This window comes from Blennius ocellaris, assembly GCF_963422515.1.
Source record: "Blennius ocellaris genome assembly, chromosome: 14".
Classification (NCBI taxonomy): Eukaryota; Metazoa; Chordata; class Actinopteri; order Blenniiformes; family Blenniidae; genus Blennius; species Blennius ocellaris.
The window spans coordinates 25,095,820-25,117,716 of record NC_137663.1 but is presented as its reverse complement, the minus strand read 5'-3'; the positions used below and the strand labels follow the sequence as shown (position 1 = coordinate 25,117,716).

General features: G+C 44.1%; 1 protein-coding gene across 1 annotated transcript; it reads left to right on the top strand.

The window, feature by feature from the left end:
- Positions 1 to 995: 995 nt before the first annotated feature.
- map6a (microtubule-associated protein 6a) lies at positions 996 to 21,811 on the top strand (the record flags this gene model as incomplete). The annotated part of the gene is made up of 5 exons (XM_080508947.1): positions 996 to 1,726; positions 15,531 to 15,744; positions 15,845 to 16,062; positions 19,884 to 19,994; positions 21,670 to 21,811. 5 exons carry the CDS (start codon positions 996 to 998, stop codon positions 21,809 to 21,811), a joined length of 1,416 nt encoding a protein of 471 aa, XP_080365073.1.
- Between the last annotated feature and the right edge of the window lie 86 nt (positions 21,812 to 21,897).

Sequence of the window (21,897 nt, the reverse complement as noted above, 5' to 3'; positions counted from 1 at the left end):
TAATATTTGCCGGCGCAGGGCTGCCAGTAATGGCTGCTCTTTGTTAGAAAAAGACATTTTGCATGAATCAGGGACAGGATGGAGCAAAGGGGTTTTTTTTTTAATGGGAGCTGTTTTGCGTTTTTGATTTTATCCTTTCATGGATGGTTTTTGTTGAATTCAGATCATAAGTCACGTCAAAACACAGCAGTGATCTTATATTGTTATAGTCGTTATAATCGTTTAGATTTCAATCCAGATAATATCAGGTAAGAAAGTCTTTGTGATCTGTTGCTTCTTGGAACTTAATTAAAAAAAGAATAAAGAGAGGTGACGAAGCACGCGCGCCTGTGCGCCTGTACGTAACGACACGCCGCGCGCGTCAAGCTCGACGCGCTCATCAGAGCCACAGGAACCTGAAACTTCACATTTCAAAATGTAAGCTGCATATTAGAGCGTTTGCCGCAGTGAAATGCCTGAAACGCGCGACTTTACGTGTGCGTAATTACGCACACGTAATATATATATATATATTTTTATTAGACTCTGGTAGAACCTTAATATTCAGTTCCTGCAGTGAGATATTCTGCCCGGAGGAATGTCTTTCTTGCTCTTATTTCCCCGCTCTGCCCCGGTGGAGTGTCTCCGGGATGCTGAGCAGGAGGGCGGGGCCGCTTTTCCTCGCAGAGCCCTGCTGTGGAGTGATGTAGCAGGACGCACGGACTGAGCGGACACACACACACACACATACACACACACAAACACGGCAAACGTACCTGCGGCTTCTTTCTTTTTGCTTAAAAAAAAAAAAACCTACTTCACATCTTATTCTTGCAGCGACGATGGATTTACGCACGAAGCAGATTTAACGCCACACAAGTGGAGCTTTATCCACCCGGCCTCAGACACGGACATCTTGGATACGGGAGTGTTGTTGTCTCACCGTCGCTCCTCCGGGACCGGGTTTGATTCGGTGTGGTCGTGGAAGCGCGTGCCGCCCCCTACCACCCCGCACCATGGCGTGGCCCTGCATCAGCCGGGCGTGCTGCATGGCCCGCTTCTGGAACCAGCTGGACAAGGCTGACATCGCGGTGCCTCTGGTGTTCACCAAGTACACGGACGCGTCGGAGATGCAGCACATCCAGCTGCAGCCGCCGCTCCACCCTCACCAGGCCCGGGTCACCATAGAAACGCAGCCCTCGCGCGCGGCAGCGACGACAGCAGCAGCATCCCGCACGCCCGCGCGCGGGCCGCGCAGGTGCGTCTCCGAGGAGCGCGTGTGCAGCTCGGTGATGCGCGAGGACTTCAAGCACTGGAAGGTGCGACCGGAGCCGAGCTGCAAGCCCAAGAACCAGTACCACGAGCCCGACACGCCGTTCAACAGCGAGACGCAGTACCAGAAGGACTTCAAGCCCTGGCCCATCCCCAAAAGGTACGACCACCCCTGGATACCCAAACCGACCCCGGGGGCCGAGGAGCGGCCCCGGGACCGGGACCGGGCCAGGCGCACCAAGCAGCGCGCCGCGCTCTCGGACCCGGAGAGCGGCGTGGAGAAGAGCGCCATAGCCGACAAGGTGCAGGAGAAGGACCTGCTGCAGGGCCCGGACAGGAGGAGGAGGCCCGTGGGGGCCAAGCAGGAGGGGGACAAGAAGCTGGTCCTGAAGGGGGACGGGGAGGGCAGGGGGCGGCCGGCGGACGCGGTCAACAGACAGATCCGAGAGGAGATCACAGGAGGAAGCTCCTACAAGTGAGTCCAGACACTGTCGCCGTGTGTAGGGGTCAGAGGTCAAACAAACCAGGGACACAATAAATGTCAGTGTGGGCGGATGAGCCTCCCTTTAAAGAGTTAAAACCCAATGAAATTAATTCATTACAAATAAATCCTGAAATGTTCTTTACATGTAGTCTGCCACTGCCCCGTCACTCTGCGTTCATTTATAATTGCAATTCACCCCTATTACACTTCCACACTCACTTTCCTCCAGTTATTTCTTTTCTCAATGATTTTGGTCTGAAAAACAATGTAAACATAAATAAGCTTCAGGGGAAACGTTTCTCCCACTCCCCTCAGAATTACAATCAATGAAGATATGAATTGTTATTCGATGTTACTTTTTAAATGTTGATCCCAATTCGGCTGTATTTATTGTGATAGAGCAACAGGAACACAAGCCATGAAATATTTATACAGTTTTGCACAATAGAATCACTTTTGCACGCTCTGCATCAGCAATTTATATACAAAAGAAATAGCATCGTTTGTACCATTGACTTTAATTTATAATGTCACTTAATTCACACGCTAAACAAATACAGAAAAATCTGAAATACAATATAAATACTATCACATAATTAAAATCCTGTAAATAATTGAATACAACACAACACTGTCAAGTTAGTTTCAAACACATTGTTATAACTGTAAATCTTACAATTACAAACAGTTCTCGTGTAATAATAACTTTTTACACTTAATTTTTTTTATGCAATAATATGAATTTGCCTCTTTGTGGACTAGTTTGATGAATGTTTCCTGTTGTAGTTATAACGCGATAAACTATTATTAGAAACTGTTTGATCAAACTCAATATACTAGGGTTTTTTCTATTATTTATTTCTTATAGTTGCACACAAACTTCTTTTTTTTTCTTCTTTTTTTTAACTTTTTATCAGTGTTTTGCCACCATTTTACAGCAGGACTCCATGTGAGAACCTGATTATTGTGCAATGATGAGGTGAAGCTGCAGTCAGACACATGTAGGATGGTCCACAGGGCTCATCTCCCTCTCCTGTTATGTAACCCCCCCCCCACTACCACCTGACCCGGGGGGGGGGGGGGGGGGGGCTGATGGGGGCTGGACGGGTGGCCAGATGAGCATCCAGTCACGCTCACGTTCGCCTCAGAGACTCTTCATGCTGCTTGTCTTCCTGTCGCTGCTTAGTTTGTTTCCGCTGAGTGCCGGCGGCGATGGCGGCGGTGGTGCCTGTGCCCCCCCCTCATCCCCCCACCCGCCACCACCCCCACCCGCCAGTATTCAGTTCTGTCACTGGGCACGCAGGTCAGGGTTTGAGCATCGTCAGCGAGTCTTCCAGCTGTTTGGTGCCTGGCTGGCGGGCCGGAGATGCTGAACTGACAGCAGGGTGCAGCCCCCCCCCCACACACACACACACACACACACCACCCACCACTTCTTCACACGACAGAAAGCGTCTGTCGGAGACAGAAAGCAGGTCAGCTGTAGGTTAATGCCGACCAGCACAAAGAGAAATCGCACTGATTCTCACTGATGTGATGGAAATATCAAATAATAAGACGGAAACATCTCATTTGTTTAAAAAGAATCCGCAAATGAGGATAAAACATAAAATAAAGCTGCAGATGGTTAAATTAAAAAGTGATTCATGTGGACCTTGGTATGTTTTAGAGGAAACTCTTTATTCTCAGTGTGAAACTTCCATTTTACTCATTTATTTGACTAATTTGAGTCCCGACTGATTGATTGACTATTCTAAAGTACATTTATCTCCCTATATTTGCCCGTTACGGCTCGAGGCGTCGTCTCCACACTCATTTTGAACTTAAATGGCCAAGATGAAGCAATAACAGTGTGACTGCACTGCAGATTTCTGGGAAAAATAGCTGATTTTCTTTTTTTTTATGTGAATCATTTCACAGTTATGTTTGAGACCAAGAGTAAACAGAAATCAAGCATCTGGAGCTTTTTCTGTTTTTTTTCCCGCACTCTAATGATGCAAACTGTTGAAATGTTGTGCCAATATTGAATTGTTTTTATCTCTTGGCTGATTGCTGGTAGATGCACGCATTTCCATTTGACTGCAGGCAAAATAAAGAATATTGTCCCTTTCATGGGAAATAAAGAGTTTGAGGACAGCAGGGAATATGTCGATTGATGATTCCTGCGTAACTGAAAACAGGTGGACATCTGATTAATCTGTGGGATTTAAAATCAAGCATAAATACTGAATTACATAAGAGAACGAAGCAAACCTGATTCGTTGAAGCTTTGGTCAGTGTCCCGCCGACATTCGTCTGCTTCTGATTGAAAAGTTGCATAAAAGTTCAATCTTTCAAATGAGAATAAACAAATAAAAGAAGCAAAAGTTTTACTGGAAACCTGAAACCACCAGATAATATCAATCTACTTGGACAAAAAATATGTTTTAAAACTCTAATAAAGTGGAAATTATCTCACGATTCAGGAAAAATATAATGGACAATGTCTCAATACTCACTGGCAACAAGATTTATTGTCTTTTTTTAATATTTTTTAAACAATGTGAAGTAATGGGAGTATCCCTGGAACGATGCTTAGTTTCTTCTTTAGATGTTAAATTAAGCCAGAATCCGACACTTGTTTTTGAGACATTTTAGCAGATTGGAAGCGGAAAAGTCAAAGTAAACCTCATTATTAAAGATTATATTATAGTTATTCCTCTGTGACAGAGATGTGTTGTGTTACTTGAGAGTTAAATCTCATGATCATCAGGTTCTTATTCCTTCTTCCGCCTGCGGCTAATGATGCGACAGCGTCTGTGTTTATTCACACATCCTGGATCATCAGATGACAACTGGTTAATAACAGTCATTCATGGACGTTTGTTTTTCTTCAGCACTGAATACAAAAGTCATTTTAAGGCGATTTTACTGAGAGAAAAACCACCAGAGCCACTCGGAGGGGGAAAAAAACAAAACACTTTCTCTTACATGCCAGGCTTTTGTATAAAGTCTTCTTGAGCGTTAGTTTTTCTTGTTATTGTGTTACGGTGCATTTTCAGAAATAAAAACCCAGTTCCAAGTACTTTTGCGCACCGATTTCACCCGAACACCTTTCGTCCCTCGTCTCTGTGGAGGACACTTTCCTCTGGTTATCCACACAGAGCCTCTCCTTCTGTTCGTCACCTGGGGAAAATGCGAAAGGCTATTGTTGCGTCGTTGTTCCCGGAACAGCCCCCCCCCCCCACCACCACCACCACCAGCATTCAACAAACACTGACAGGGACCATTCTCCGTCTTGTCTTGTTGCGCCGTGTGATGCAAAGAGAAAACGTGGAGCAGAAATGGGAACAGCGAGGCCGCCACACTGGGTTCACCGAGTTCAGTCGGAAAGGGGGGGTGTGGAGGGGGGGGGGTTGATCGTCATTCCTGTACCGTACTTTGACACATTTCTCGCATAAGTGCTGCAGAGTGTCGACCGAACAAGTGTCGTGTCGTGTCGCGGGTCACGTTTTGCAGGACGGGCCCGGATGCACGGCGGCTCACAGCACGCTGCAACAAAGCCAGTGGATTCTGCGGGATTTTAAAAAATGATCCTCTTAAGGGAGTCTGCAAAGCCTCGTGTTCCACCCGACAAGCAGAGAATGCAGAAACACTCGTTTGGGCTTCAGCTCTGACACACAGGAGGGAGAAGAAGAAGAAAAAAAAAACCAAAAACTACTAAGATGGTTAATTTATTCAGATTTACTGCCAGAAAAAAAAACCCACAATGAGCTTTGGTTGCTGCAGATTCTCAAACGTTGTTGCCCGAATATAATCCCCAACATGTCTGTCGATGTCCATGGTTTTTTTATTTATTTATTTATTTTATTCCGCAGCTGCATTAGTTCGGAGCTCTTATATAAGCGCTCTAATCGGATCTGGTCATATCTGATTACAGTGAATTTACATCCGATTCGCAACATGAATGACTTATGTAAGATACTGTAACTCAGTTAACCTCGCCGTCGTCTGAAAGCCGACCAGTAACAGAGACTGGAGCCGGCTCTCCTACGCCTCGGTATCGACCACCGAGCTCCTTTCTCTAACGGCGACAACTTATTTCTTGGTGTTCTGGGCTCCGTTTCCACGACAACGGTGCTCAGAGCCCCTGAAGTTTGAACTCAGCCATAGTAGATAGTCGTAGCGATGGTGGACAGTCACTGTAAAGACGATCCAGTTTGGTCGTACTTCCAGTGTTAATGCTTACGTAGAGCAGTGTTTTTCAACCTTTTTTGAGCCAAGGCACACTTTTGTCTTTGGAAAAATCTGGAGGCACACCACCACCACCCGAAAATGTTAAAATGTGAAACTCTGTAGCCTCTATTATCAATATAGAGTCATTCTCGTCAAAGTTTTATCAACAGGAATCAAATACATACAGAAAAAAAGTATTTCCCAGTTTCTTTTTTTAATAGTGACTCCCTCAGTGTGAAACCTGGACCTGATGGATGAAGAGCTGAGATCCTGGTTCACATTCTTCCTTTTCAAAAACTTCTCCATCACTGTCACTGACACAGTACTTTGATACAAGATGGTAGCAGGAGGTGGAGATGAACCACACTGACGTCTGTCACTTTACATTTCACCGGCAAAGTTCTGTGCTGCCATCTAGTGGCGAAGAGTATTTATACATGATTACTCTGCAACACACTGTCGGCTGTGAGAGCAAATGGTTTTTTAGAAAAAAATGTGAAATTGGATAATTTCCCACGACTCACCTGACGAGATTTGGCGGAAACACCAGTGTGCCGCGGCACAGTGGTTGAAAAACACTGATGTAGAGTATTGTTCTCTACTGTTTCACTGCTAAAACAAAACAGCACCCACTAGTGGCCCAACAAGAAAAATGACATACTTTTCAGAGTTTCTGTCATTTTACTTTTACTTTGAGCAACCGTGCTGGTATCGGGTCATCGTGACTTAAAATCCGGTGTGTTGTGAGACGTGATCGCAGACGTTTGTGCAGAAATGGAAAGTTCATCCTTGCAGAAGCCTTGACGACCTCGAGTGTCGCCGTGAAGCCGCGGCCGCTGGTCCATTAATGTCGCCACGTCACGGCGAGGCACGTCCAACTGGATTTCATTCACCTCCGTGTCGTCGTTGCAAATTGGCTTGTCGTCATTATGATCTGCCTCCATCCTGAGGGGAAGTCGGAATCCGGATAACTTGGGAGGGGTTTCATCCGGCGGCGCACTCGCAATCAGAACAAATCATCCTCGCCGTCACATTCAGTCCCAAATCATCCACTTTGTTGTTGATATAGCGATCCGTCTTCGTCCTCTTCCTCACAGACGCAAACTGGAGGATCTTTGAATTTGGTATTTCAGCGAAAACCTCCAGCGACTTGCACCCTTTACGTGACAAAACACTGGAGCATGAGGTGGAAAAACTGACTCTTGGAGCAAAGAAACCATGAAAAAAAAACAGAATTCATGACCTTTAAAAAGAAGATATACGTTGATGTGTGTGTCTGTGCTGCAACACAAGGAGGTTTTTACTTCATCTACATCACTGCAGGTGTTTTCTTTCCACTCCTCTTTGTTTTGGGCTTGGTACAGAATTCTCTCTCTCTCTCTCTCTCTCTCTCTCTCTCTCTCTCTATTTCTACTCATGTTTGTCATCTTCCCTTTATAGCGTCCCACAAATTGTGACCTTTTTTTTCTCTATCATCACATCTGTCTTAAATTATAGCTGAGTATTTAATTACTATTGACTTTTTTTTTTTTTACTGTAGATTTGGAATACATCCTGAATACTCGCATTTGAGTGCCTCTTCTTTAAAGATCCATCATGTGTTGAGCTTCTTTTCTTTTCTTTTTTTTTTAATGGATTTTCTGCTTTCTCTGTCGCTGCTTTACAGCTGCATCTCTGTAACATGTGACCGACTTCACTCTACTGATCAGCGTTTAAAAGCATTTGATTAACGTCTCACTGGAACCGCCTCACAGAAACAGACTACTTCAGTATTTTTCACACTAATTGCGCCGTTGTGGCGTCGCCACATCTCCGACATTTCTGAGAGGTACTTTCTTGTTGCGTTTATCGTGGATGAAATGGCGGAAGCCGCTACCTTAGCGGTTCCCATTTCACTAAACGTGTCCTGAAATAGCGTAGCCGAGATGGTGTAGAATAGATCATAGACTCGCGTGCATAGAATCAGATGGTGGAACTTAATTATCTCACTCATCATGAATCTGAGATACGAAATCTAAAAGAAAAAAGAAACTCGAAATCCAAATGATCATGCAAGAAAAGTGCTTCAAACACAGGCCCCGTTTAGACGACGACGTTTTCGTTTCAGAAAAGTTTCACCTTTACACGGAAATGGTAAAAAAACCCAACTTAAATTAATGTCATTTTCATGTTTCAAGTGGTTATTTTTGTAATGATTGTTTGTTATCGGGCCACCTACTGAGCATGTGCAGAAGAACTATTAATCACGGCTGTTCGAACACGCTGTGGCATCTTCTGTGCCGTTGGTATGGAGACGAATCAGCGTTTTCAGGGAGTCCGAGCGCCGCTGATCGTGTAAACCGAAATTCATGGTAGTTTATCTCCTGTTTTTTTTTTTTTTTTGCTTCTTGTTCTGCGTTTATAAATCTCTTCATGTCAAGAGTGGTTTTTCCCTCTATAGTTGGTCCAAACCTTCAGCAGCGTTCAGGTCAAATCTTCACGGCCTTTTCCGAGCAGGAGTTGCGCAGCTTTGGTTCCTCTCTCGCCCCCGTCCCGCTGTGAGCCGTCCAGATTGTGCAGCTCAGCGGCGTTGTACCCTGGCGAGCGTCCACCCGGTTCCGCAGTGACGAGTTTCTTTTCTGGGGTCAGACCTCCAGAGCAGATCTACTCACAGATGTCATGATCGCTGACTGACTCACTGAAGGAGGAAGGGGAGGGAGTCGTTATTTCAAATTAAGTACAGAGAAGAGAAGAATAAAGATGACAGTGGACTTCAGTTTATTAGGGGGGAAAAAAACAAAAAAACACTGCATCATTTATCTTTCTTTTTGCTCAGAACTTTCGTCTCCTCGGTTTCCAGTTTTGCAAAGTTCAACATTTTCTCTGGAACACAAAGAAAAGCTGAGGGCGTTTCTTCGCTAACTTTCAATATTAAATGCGTATTTTAAACCTGCTGGTATTTAAATCTCCTCCAGCCGTCATGTATGTGGGTCATTGTGGCATCCGTCCAGTAGAAGTAGAACACATAGAGTTACCAATGTTTAGTCACCAAACGCTTGAAGCCACGTTGATCGCACGGCGCTTAGTTGCTTAGTCGGGATGAATTTTGCTCGGCGATGGATGAAGTGCAGATTTCTCTATTTATAGATGTGAAGCGATGGGGGTGTGCTGCGGTCATGAAAAATGACTTTGACCTGCTGAGAAAGGCAGCTTTTCACTGCCATTGGTTGGGAGTATTATCCACATTTAGTCGCCCACCGAATGAAAATGTTAGTGGATTTGGTTGAAAGTAAAAAAAACAACACTTCTCATTGGCTCATGCTGTCACACTGTTCCAGGTGTTTCCGTGGTTCTTGTGTAAATCTACTGGCAGAGACAGAAACAAACAGACTTTTAGGGCTTGTTTATACAATATTTTCAAGTGAAAATGATAGTACAGGTTGTTGCACCTCCATCAGTCCATAACTCCATGTAAACAGAGGAAAACCTGTAGTTAATAGTTCTACATAAGACAATAAGTAGTAGTTTTGTAGTTGAGAGTCTGTCTGTCCACACGAATGTCCTCCCATTGGTAATGTTTATAGCGTATCGCTTCTCTGTGTGGGTTCATGACAAAAACAAAACAACAGCACCCACTGGTGGCACCAAAATGCAAACTACATCATTTTCAGCATTGCTGCTATATGTCCGCGTAAACGGACCTCATTGTCAAAATGTTGCTGTTATACAGACGAAAGTTTTCAGAGACGAAAACACAAAATGATTCCTTTTCACGTTCCCCTGTTTGATCTGGACCAGAGTCTCTCTGGGGAAAAACTGTTTCCGGTTAGCTGTTTTCCAAAGCTAACCGTGCAAAAAAGCCAGAAAGAAAAAGGTGGAAAACATCTCACAGGCAGACGAAAGTAGTGAGGAAGACTTTCATTGATATCTGGTCTGAAGACTTCATAACGCGGTTGTTTGTGGCTAACCCTTTAGCCACGAGCTAACTAGCCTAGCCACCTTAAGCTAAAGCGGCCAGACTTCCGGGTTTCGGTCCGGACCAATCAGTGAGCTGTGTTTCTTCTTTACTTCCTGTCTGGTCAGTGTTTGTTTGGGTGGGTCAGCAGCTGGTGTAATTGCGTGACATTTTCCAGGCGATTTGATCCGGTGTCTAAAGTGCACGAAAACGCCACCCGAACCAAATGAAGGAGTGAAAATTGTCGGGTCTCCCTTCACTCCCAAGCAAGCCGAGTCCTGGAGGGACCCATGTGCAGACTCAGAGTCCCATAAAAACTAGAGTTTATTGTAGAAAATGTCCAGGGAACAAAAAAACAACAACAAAAAAACAACCCACAGGGAATCAGCAACAATGGTCGAAAAGAGGTGGGAGGTTTAAATACACAGGGAAAAAGGTGGACAGGGGTAGAACACTTAACAACGGGAGCAGCTCATTGGTTAATAGGAAATGTGAGGTGAGACACACGGCGGCAGGCAGAGACCTGACGGGCTGTCCGAATGTGAAACGACACAAGTTCAACCTTTTTAGAAAGAACCTTGTTTTTGTCTCTGTCTAAATAGAAAATGCAACTTTTCTGCACTGTTGCGGTTTTCAACAATAAGAGTAACGGAGGAATTCAGAGTGTCCGTCACTGTTTTAACTCAAAGTGTACATTTACTTCCCTTTGTCTGAGATAAAATGACAGATCGTTCAGGTTGTAGTGGCGATATTAAAACATGTTGTGTGATAACAGCAGCCTCTCCGGCCTCCCGAGGCGCTGAACGGAGGAGCGCCGGGTGAGCCTCGGTCTGCTGATGCTTTCACGTCCATTTTTTAACCGCCGGCGGCGAGACGCGGCGCCGTGACACGGCGGAACCGAGGAAAGCTTCACCGAGTACCAAGTACACGGCGACCTCGCAGACACAGGCGGTATTGTTACGCGGTCATATGTTTGTCAACAGCTGCAATGTTACAGTACAGGCTCTTTAACGCTGTCTGGACTCGCATGCTGTCTTTTTCAAAACACACACCCACACACACACACCCCGAGGTGTCATGTGGCTTGCTTTATACTCTTGGCCTTGGACATTGTTGTGTAATTTGTCTTCTCTTCGTGGCTTTCTGGCCCCGGTCGAGCGTCGAACGTGGACTTCGGTCTCGTTATGTAACGGCTCTCCCCGGAGTGATTTCCACCTCTCCTCCTCCTCCTCGCATTTATTTTCCTTTAAGTGGCAACGTCGCTCACAATCCTTTCTCGTCTATTGTATAAACTGGCTTTTCACTCCTTTTCTTTATTTTCTCCGTTGTGCAACGCCAGGCAGCTATTTTTAGTTTGAATTCATTTTGAAGAGGAGACTTTCGACATAAATGAGGGAGTTAAAACATCAACATTTGATGAATAAGTTTATCAATATTTGAAGTGACTTTCTGCTTCACCTGAACTTCATAATCTCAATTTTTTTTTAATTTGGACATTTTATTCACAATCCGAGTCTCCATTTATGCTTTCAAGAGAAAACAGAAAACATTTGTTGTGTTTTGGGTTTGTTTCCATGACAACGGTGCTCGGAGTCACTGAAAAGGTTACTTTTTGAATGAACAGCGTCTTGTTCTCTCTCTGTGTGTGTGTGTGTGTGTGTGTGTGTGTGTGTGTGTGTGTGTGTGTGTGTGTGTGTGTGTGTGTGTGTGTGTGTGTGTGTGTTGCTTCATCACAATAAAGCAAACAACAGCACCCACTAGTGGCCCTACATGAAAACTACATCGTTTTCATAAAGTTGCCATGTAAATAAATGAAAAACTTTTGTGAAACAAATGCGAGTATCTCGTATCGGTATTGTCATAACATTTCTTTTTATTGATTAATATCTGATTCCACCTGAAGATAGCGTCACTCGTCTCCCATCATCAAATTCACTTGTGACTATAGATTCGCATTTTTTCTTTATACGAACAGATTCTTCCAGTATCTGCAGAAAAAGAGCGAGAAAACACCACATTTTCCAGGATTTTTTCACCTTGACTGCTTCCCTTTATCGTCTCCCGTTACATTTCTTTCCTGCAGTCAGAACCTCACCTGCCAGAAGCAGCTCGTCCACAATCGACAAACAATTTGACCTCCACCACTACAGATTCGTACAGATTTCGCACATTTCCTGTATTTGAGCGAATGCTGAGCAGTGTGTGTGTGTGTGTGTGTGTGTGTGTGCAGAGTTTAAGTGTGTGTTCCCGGGAGCACAGAGGACGGATGATTGGTGTCGTCTGACCAGAGGTGCTTCACAATTACCTGCTTCGTCACGTCAGCATTACCTGGCGGAGCACCAAGGACACCGCCATGCATTTAGATTAGTTCGCCGGGCTTAAAATACCCTCATTAGGCACAATTACACCGCCGAGCCACGACACCCAGACGTGTCGGTGGAAAATGCATCCGGCCGTCGCAGTAAAAAGACGAGATCCTCGGCGACGCTCACGCGCTGCAGGCAGGATGTTTCCAGCTCGTCTGTCACCGTCTCTTGTTGACGCAGGGAGGAAACGTCTTCATGTCTCAAAGTCGACCTTATCAGGTGGAGCTGCACGAAGGTCAAGACCACCGAGGGCTCATGTGTCCCATTCTGGGGGAATCTCATGGTAGAATGCACTTGATATCTGTTTTTTTTTTTTTTTTAAGAATTCCCAACCGTCTTTGCCATCTTTATTTTACAAGCTTGGACAGATATTAATGTCGGCTGGTGGTGGAGAGGTAGAACCACAAAGTCTAAAGCCAGTCCGTTAACCAACATCTACATTTTACCACTTTGTATTGACAGTAAATTCTTATTTGAGGAAAAATGTATGAGTGTTTGGATGCATGGGTGAATGTTGGTTCCTGTTTTTCAGTTTCTTGTTTTGCACCTTTTTGCCGTAGAAATAAATTGTCTTTATGTCGTCACTCCTTTTCTTTTGAGGAAACAGATTTAGTTTTATAGACGAAACAGTAAAGAAATCAGCTGGTGATATGACATATTGAACAGTGGAGGAGTTCTGGATTAATTCATCGTAATAGATCACAACATCTCAACGTGTGTCGCAATATATTTTAATCCAACTTTAGAAAACCCGTGAGACGAAGAATAAAAGCTCCATATACGTTGTTGTTTCACAATGAAAGCAACGAGATCCGTTCTGATATTATAGGTCGACGTTTTCCAGTGAAAAGGGAAAACGTTCGTAGCGTCTTGGGTTTCTGTTTCAACGTTTCCGAAAAAAGTTGTTGAAGATAGTTAATTCATAGTCATCGTCATCGCAACCGAATATCCATGTACTCGCTTTTTACTAACGGCGTCGTCTTCAAAACATAAAAGACTAAACGCGAAACGTTTCTGAAATGAAAAATGCGACGTTCGTCTCTCAAACTCAAAACGATCGAACTGAGTTTTGTTTGACTCAAAGACAATAAAAATGTACTTCTCCGTTTGACCACTAGGTGACAGTGTTGTAATCGATCCACAGCCTTTTTTTTTTTTTTATTGTAGAAGAACCGAGTCAGGAAATGAAGCCGTCCCGATACGTAGCATTAGCACACCAGGCTAATAAGAAACTATTAGTTGTTTTTTTTGGACATTATGTCTAATTAAATAAATTCTTTTATACACGCCTGAGTATTAGCAGATTGTGCTCGTTCTGTTTTACCCTCACCCATAATTCTTTGAACGTAAGAGCACTTAAACAGAACGGCACTCTGCTGCTGACCTTTTTCAAAACTGCAGCGTGAGGACGAGTGAATAGCGGTGTGGTGCAGACCTCCTCCCTCCGACATGCAGCCGTAATGCACCACTCACCTCCAGCAGCATTTTTTTCAGCAAACCAGGTTTTACTTCAGTAGAACTGGAGAAAAAGAAAAAGAACAAAAAAAAATCTATATTTTACTGACAAATAATGTTTATCAAATGTATCAACGGTGGGGAAATGACACATTTAAAAAAAAACTAAATCCAGCTACAAACCTCCCGTCTTGTTTCCTTGTGTTGAAGGAGTCATTCCACGTTGATATAACACAGTGATTCGCTTCCCTGCAGCGTTTTAGCCGAGGCGATCGATGCCATGCATGAATTATGAAGCTCCAGCAGCTGAGCTGAGCAACACAGAGGAAAACAACAGATATAAAGTTGAAGGGTGGAGCTCTGTCTTTTAAAACCAGAGGACATTTTGCTGTTCCCAGAGCAGATATTATTATTTTTATTATTATTATTATTATTATTATTATTATTATTATTGTTGTTGTTGTTATTATTGTTATTATTTATTTTGTAATTAAATGTTTTTTTTAATTGTTGTTATTTTGTTTATTTTTATTATTATTATTATTATTATTATTATTATTATCCGCTTGCTTCAGTCACCTGCCAGTCCTCCTGTGCTCTGTTATATTTCATTACTGCAGAACAACCAGCAACTTGTCCATACCGTCACATTTCATGTTGTGCGTATGGGAGACCACTGAGGCAGATCGTTCACATGTTAACAAGGTCTAGTAAATGTAAAACCCTCATCTGAATAGTTTATTGATTAGAAGAAAGAAAAAAAAACAACCCCAGAAGCACAATCTCTCCAGGATCTGAGTGACTCAGGAGAATAGGGTGTAGAAGCACATGGGGACTGTTATGCTGACTCATCGTTTTCTGACCAACCACCAGTTGTCTCCACAACAACATACGCAGGTTGATTTGCTGAAACGATCGTTTGTTTCTCGGCTCCTTCTTTCTTCCTGAAACCAGCCGTCAGCCTTTTGCGTCTTGTCGCCTTAAATGGTGAGAACGACAACAGAGAAACTAAAAAATACAAGATTGCTCCCTGCAATACAAATAAATATGCATTAAACACACTTAAACAACCTCATGGTGGATTGAGGTTCCTATGATGGTCCGTTTAGGAAGAATAACTGAAAAAGTTCTCTAGATGACGGTTCTGCAGGTTTTATGGCCAAAAGGGACTTTTTTTTTTTTTCTTCCCACCAAATAAAATATGACTGGATCCACAAAAACATGTAAATTATAAAAATGCAATTTATACGTATTTTACTACACTTGTAGCCATTTTTAAATGTTTTTCCTCTTTTTTCCTGCTTTAGCTTTTTCACGTATCTTGACTATTTTAGCTATATTGGTTATTTAACTATTTATAGCCGCTGTGCATTTCCAGCAGTTTTAACTATACCAGGATTTTTATTTTTTTTTCCTCCTTTTTTCATTTTTCTTTCTTCTTTTTTCCATTTTTTTCTTATTGTTACCTATTTTCCTTTTCCAAATAAAAATAGTTTTTTTCCTCATTAATCCATTTTTTTTACTTGACAAGTCCGACTGTTTTGACTGTTTGACTTTATTTAGTTGTTTAGACTTTTTTTTTTTTTAAATTGATGTGGTATGCAAATCAATATAAGCAAAATGTTGATTATTTTCCGAACATATCAGGGAGCCTGAAGAGCCATGAGAGGCTGCAGAGCCGCAGAATTATAAAAAATTCAACATTTTGAGCCATTTGGCCATGCTTCATCACGTACATCGACATTACGAAAGTGTTCAATAAAGCTAAAAATGTCAAAAAGCCTTCAGCGAACGTCTCACGGTTTTCCTCCGGTTCGTCCCACAGAACGGAGTTCAAGGCTTACAGGGACGTGAAGCCGGTGAAGATGATCCGGGCCAAGTCCCAGTACCTGCCCCCGGACGAGAAGACGAGTCTGGAGACGAGCTACAGCGCCACCTTCAAGGGACAGGCGCCGCTGCAGCCCGCCGACAACAAGGCGCAGGAGAGGAGGCGGATACGCAGCCTGTACAGCGAGCCCTACATCGACCCCGGCAAGCAGGTGAGGCTCTTAACCCTCCGTCCCTTTCGCCGTCTCCGTCGCCAACGTTCGTCCCGAAGTGAGCTCAGGAACCCTTTTCTCCACTGTCCGACACCTCTAGGTTGACAGGTATAGTGTCCCTCGCTCTAAACCCAAAAAGGCCGGAGCCACCGCCGCCGCCGCCGCCGCGAAGCCGGCGAAGAAAGCCAAAGATAAGCAGAGCGCGGCGGCGAGGGGCTCCAGGAAGACGGCCTCGGAGAACCAGCCCGAGAACCGGCCGGCGGCGGGGGACAAGGAGAAAAGTAAAGAGATGAACAACAAACTGGCTGAGGCAAAAGAGTAAAAAATCATTTTAGCACTACTTCTTCTTTTTTTTTTCTTTCCTTTTCCTTTCTTAATTCTGGGGGGAAAAAAACAAACAAAACAAAACACAGAGGCTGCAAAATTGATTTGAGGTTCTTTGTTCTCATCTGTTTCTCCCTCTTTCCCCCATCTCTCTCTCTCTCTCTCTCTCTCTCTCACTCTCTCTCTCTCTCTCTCTCTTCCCCTCTGTCACTACCTCTCGGCTACGTTTGTACTGTAACACTAGAATAAGATGTGGGGATCTGAACATGACATCCCATTCGCTGCTCGCGCCTCACGCTATACCAGACCGCCATAGCAAGGAGTGGGCGGGACCATCCTCTTCCCTTCTCTCCGCCATTTGATGCCCACCCCTCCCCTCCCCACCCCCACCCCCCAACCCTCCCACTCCGCTCGCCTCCATCTCCAGGTTGCCATGGCTACCGGCTGCCTCACTCGCCAACGGACGGCTCGTCTGTTGCATGGGCCCGGCGACAAGCAATTCTATAAGGTTGGCTTTGATCGACCGAACAGATTGCTTTGACTTTATCAAGGATTTGTTCCTCTCTTCTTTTTTTGAGGGGGACTTTTTTTTTTTTTTTTTTTTTTCTTGTGTGAACTAAATTGGCGTTTTGATTCGATTTCTGCTCCCAAACGAACTGCAAAAAAACCTGGAAAATCTTTGATAAATGTCCCGCTCTGGTGAAATCATGATCCATCGCTTGTTTTTTTGTTTTTTTTCTCTGTACCTGCTGTGTTCTCTTCTCCGCTCATGCCGCCGTGTCGGGCAGCATCGCCATCCCCAGCTTTGTTCAGTGTGATTTTTTTTTTTTTGTAATGGAAGTGTCTCATTTTTCTTTTTCAAACTCTGTATGTTAATCAAAAAAAATGCTCTTTGTTTTTTCCAACCCACGTGACGCGTCTGCTCCCGTCGTGTTTGAGCTGTGTCACACAGCTGCATTTTAAATCTCCCAATTTGTTGCCAGCGTATCATCATCTGGGTCACGCTAAACTGATTATGCATTAAACAGCAGTGATTTGCATCGCAGCCGAGGACTCTCAGAGAATCGGATAACACTGTCGCAACTGCCATTTAGCTGTTTTATATCTTATATCCTCATATCCACGGCAGACGGTAGATCTGTAGACGTAGTTCACTGCACATTTATGTTCAACGCCGCTACAACATCTCATTTATTATGCCATAAAACCAAACAATGCAATTCTGTGCACTGCAAAATCAAGATGACAGAATGTTTAATCTCGATTAATCGCAATTGCTCACAAATATTTTGCGTGCATCTAATTAAAACATTTCCATCGAGCTGTTATTTGGATAAACTAATCTAAAAGCACCAAAACCTTTAAATCAATCTATTTAAGCGTTTTTATTTATTGCAAATAAATAGCCGAACTCAAAAATATGAGTTAGGCTAACATTACCACGACTGTTACTATCTCAATAACGTGTTTCATACACAAAATACTCCTAGATGATCACTACATGTCTGTCTTTAATTATTTACGATTGTTTTAATTGTGTAAAGGCGCCCTTCCTCAATAGAATGCACTGGAGGTGAAGCGGGTCCTCATCCAAGATGGCGGCATCTGCTGCGTATATGTCTATGTAGCTTTTAGGCTGCTGACGTCAAGCCATTGATTTATTCCATATATTGACAACTTAAAGCTACGACTGCCTGCAAGATAAGTTATTTTGGTTTTTGACGGTAACTTACCTCAAGATACAATCAATTTGAACCTCTTGTGTGATAATCCTACACTTTCATTCCTTTAATTTCCAACAATTTTTACAGCTCTATTCTAATATTTAACTCTTAAATATATAAGAATAATAAGAAAGAAAGAAACTCTGACCCTATACAAGTTAGCAGTGGAAAGAGGGTATATTTTTGTAGGCTAGTAAGAAGAAACATTAGCGTGACTGTTTTGCTGCAAATTTCTGGATTTTCTTTTTTTCATTTTTCTTTTTTAAAATCGCTAAGAACCGCCATGTACGATGATTAATATTCGTGTAAAAACAAGCTGAACAGTCACACGACTTTAAAATGATATTTTCTTTGTCGGTAGATTTAGCGTGCTAGCTAGCCTCGTCTACGCTCACCTCGTAACATGATCCTAAAAACACGATGAAAGCGCAGTTTGGAGTTCAAAATGTTCACAAGAGATTCAATTAGGCCAGAAAGAAACTCTTTAACGTTTGATATAAGTCTCATAAGCTCCATGTTAGCGTCATTAGAGCTTCAGAAAGGGTGTATCCCCATAAAATTAAAATTTTAAGCTACTACACAGCATATCTAGGTCTTATTAGTCATTCCTGCGGCACGTTTTGTTCACTACAAAAGGTCACGCAGACTTTAATGCTCTTCTAGGGTTCGCGCTTCTCGACGAGCGTTTCAGGAACTCGGAGACTCAGATTCAGCTAAAATAGAACGTTAGTTTGATGGGTTCGGCTCTGACATGCGTTTTGGGTTGGGTTTTTTTTTCGAGGGAAACATGAAGTAGGTGGTGTCGTGACTGTTTGTTGGGGAAAAAAATGAATTATAACCTCCTTTTTTTTGTATATACAGCTTATATTTGTCTATATTTGGTGATAGCAGGGCGGAGAGTTAGTCCAAAGCTGGTTCACCAGATACATAAAGGTTGTTCTGGATTAGAAGAGCACTGTACGGTCTTGTTCTGGGTTAATCTATTATTGTACCACACACACACACATATAAACACACACATACACACACACACACCATTGTTCTTATGAGTTCTGCTTCTTGACATCACTTCCTCCATCTTTTTTTCTGTGGCGTCTTGACACACCTCCACCACCTCCATTAGCATTTTGCAGCCTTTGGTTGTGGGTGGGGGTCGGGGAGGAGTAGGGGAGGGGGGGATTTCTGATGTTAAACAAGGGAGCGGGGGGTAAATGTAAACAGTGCTCAGCACACACACACACACACGGTGCTATCTTTGTGATTACTAGGCAAATAAGGATAGAAAGTATGGTGAAGAAAGTCATGTTTTCTTTTTGTTTTTGTTTTTTTTTTGGGGGGGGGGGGCGACAACAAACAAAACAAAAAAGAAAAAAAAAAACTGTGACGTGCTTGTGTTCTATCTGCTTGCTCATATTTAATGAAACGTTCCAAAATAAATGCCGAAAAAAACAAAAGAAAAAAACAAAACAAAGCAGAAAAAGCAGTGTCTTCTTTGCCTCTTTTCTGTCAGAGATTAGCGGTTGCAGGTTTCTGTCGGCGTTCCTCCCGTTCCCCAGTCTTTTTGTCTTTGTAACAGACGACATTTGTGAAACAAAAATCCACATGGAAGAGAATTTTTTAATTTTTTTTTTACATTTTATTACTTTTCTATTTGTCGCTCTCACAAAAAACTTCTTTCTATGCTTATCTGACATTGCGCCGCATTCTGGCCTGAGCTCTGGCGAGTCTTTACCCTCCCCCCCCCCCACAGGGGGCGCCGCATGTTGCTCTGACGCGCGAGGACTTGGAGGATATATTATTTTTTTTCTTGCATCGTGTCTCAATATATTCGATTAAAAGGACTCGGGTCGGTTTGCGGAGCAACATGCGTGCGGAAGGACGTAGCAGACGCTCACGCCAGAATCAGATGTCATGTGCTTGTTGAGTGCATCAAGGGGGGGGAAACAGACAAAAAAACAACAAACAACCACACATCCGACGCAACACTTGCCGAATTGCACGCTGTTCTTTGCTTTGAGGATGCTCAACGTTTGGATGATGCTGTGTCCACCCTGTCCTGTGCTAATGAGTGACATTCTGATTCATTTGAAGGGTTGTGCTAAAACAGTACCACTACATACAACTCTGCCAGCCAATCCGAGATATTGGCTGGGTGCAGACCCTAAAGCAACACCTGTGGGGCTGTGCGCTTCCCAATCCCAGGTAACCCCGATCGACCGCGAGGATAGAAGCAACACCGAGAACCACAAACGCCACTCATCGCCATTCATACGTGTTCCCACGTTAGAGTTGTGTTTCTCTTTTGGCTTTGTTTCTATTGCAGTGGCACAGTTTTATTTACGCTTTTTGGTTTTTTTTCTTTCCTGGTGAACCGCCACATTTATCTCCGGCCCCCCTGTAGTTCTCTTCCATATGGACGGTAGAGTGGGGGAGGGGGGTGGGGGGGGGGGGGGGGGGGGGGGGGTGGTTGAGAGGGGGCCTGCCTGCTGTCACATCCCGCGACCCCGTTTACACGACAACGTTTCAAGTGAAAACGTATCGTTTTTGCATTTTTTGGCGAATGTCATCGAAAATGATGTCAGTTTACAAGGAAACACTGGAGACGATGTAGTTGCCATGCTGAGCCGTGATAAAACCACACAGACATGCATAGAGGCCAATACGCAATAAACGTTAAAGGTCCCTTATTATGCAAAATTGACTTTCGTATGGTTTTTCCAATAATATTACGTGTCCCTATAGCCTGTGTTTGACGCCCAGGAAGGGAATAAAGTCATCTCCCTCGCTTGTTCCCTCCACTTTTTGAAAAGTGCGCTCATATAGGGAATTCAGAAGTTTTCCCTTTATGATGTCATCCGGGGAAAATAAACGCTCTCTCTGGCCCTTGACCCTCCCACAGCGAGATGAGCTTTGTCGTCTTAAATAATGAGCCGCAAAACAGACACAGCTCATTAGCATTTAAAGGTACAGGCACACAAACAGCCTGTTCTCAGTAGAGCTCAATAGAAGGACTTTTAGACTGGCTGAAATTCGGGACCAAGGTTGGATTTGGGGGAAAAACTAATATGGGACCTTTAACCATGGCGACCCGAGCAACACTGTCACTTAACCAGACACCCAAAACGCAACGGAAGTGTCGTGTAAACGGGGGTGGAGGTGGGGGGGGGGGGGCCTTACATGTTTGGTTCCTTTAAGGTCCGGTCCGGTCCTACAAGCTGGACACCGACAAGCTGCATGACCGAGCTCCAGGTCGGACCTACTCACTTCCTCGCCGTCAGGCAAAAGACCCATACTGTGTTGACATTCTTACATCTTTATGTTCCTCCTCAAGCATGCCACCACTGTTTTCTGTTGGACCTGCAACCTTGAGTTCCCGCTGCGTAATCTGGACTAGGCCCTGCGCTCTAGCTAGTGTTAGCATGCTAACGGGTGAGTATGAATGGAATGAGGGAAGCGGCGCTTTGGAAAACACACATTTTAAAGGGAACTTGTAAGTGCATGTCTTGGATTGTTTTGTTTTTTTATTAGAATGCGATCTGGAGTTTGTCTCCATGTCCTGCATCTTGTAAGCTGTTCTCTACCGAACACCCCGAGACCCTCATTGCAGTAAACGTCCCAAGTTCAAAAGCCTTTTTTTTTTTTTACACGATTTGTCTCCTCCAACTTTTCCCCGTTTGTTTACGTAATACATGCGACCGTCGTCTCTTATCTTTGTCGGAAATGAGCGGTCGCAGGGTGCTCAGGCTCAGCTCGACCCGATGACTAGCCCGAGCTTTACATGCCTCATCACGTCTCTCTCTCTTTCTCTCTCTCTCTCTTTCTCTCTCTGTCTCTCTCTCTCCTTCCTCTGCCACCTTAACCATGTGCTGCCTCCTAGAGATGCTAAAGACGAGCCTCTCCGACCCGGTCATCATCATCCCCAGGGTGCTGCTGGAGGAGAACCACTTCTGGGAAGAGCCGAGCCTCGGAGGAGCGGCGGAGTCGTACGCTTCGACCTAGACCGCAACCAAACCGAGTAGCCCCCCCCCCCCCCCCCCCCCCTACCTACCCCCCCCCCCCCCCTACCCCCGTCAGAGACTGCTGCTCTGCACTGTAAATATTTAGT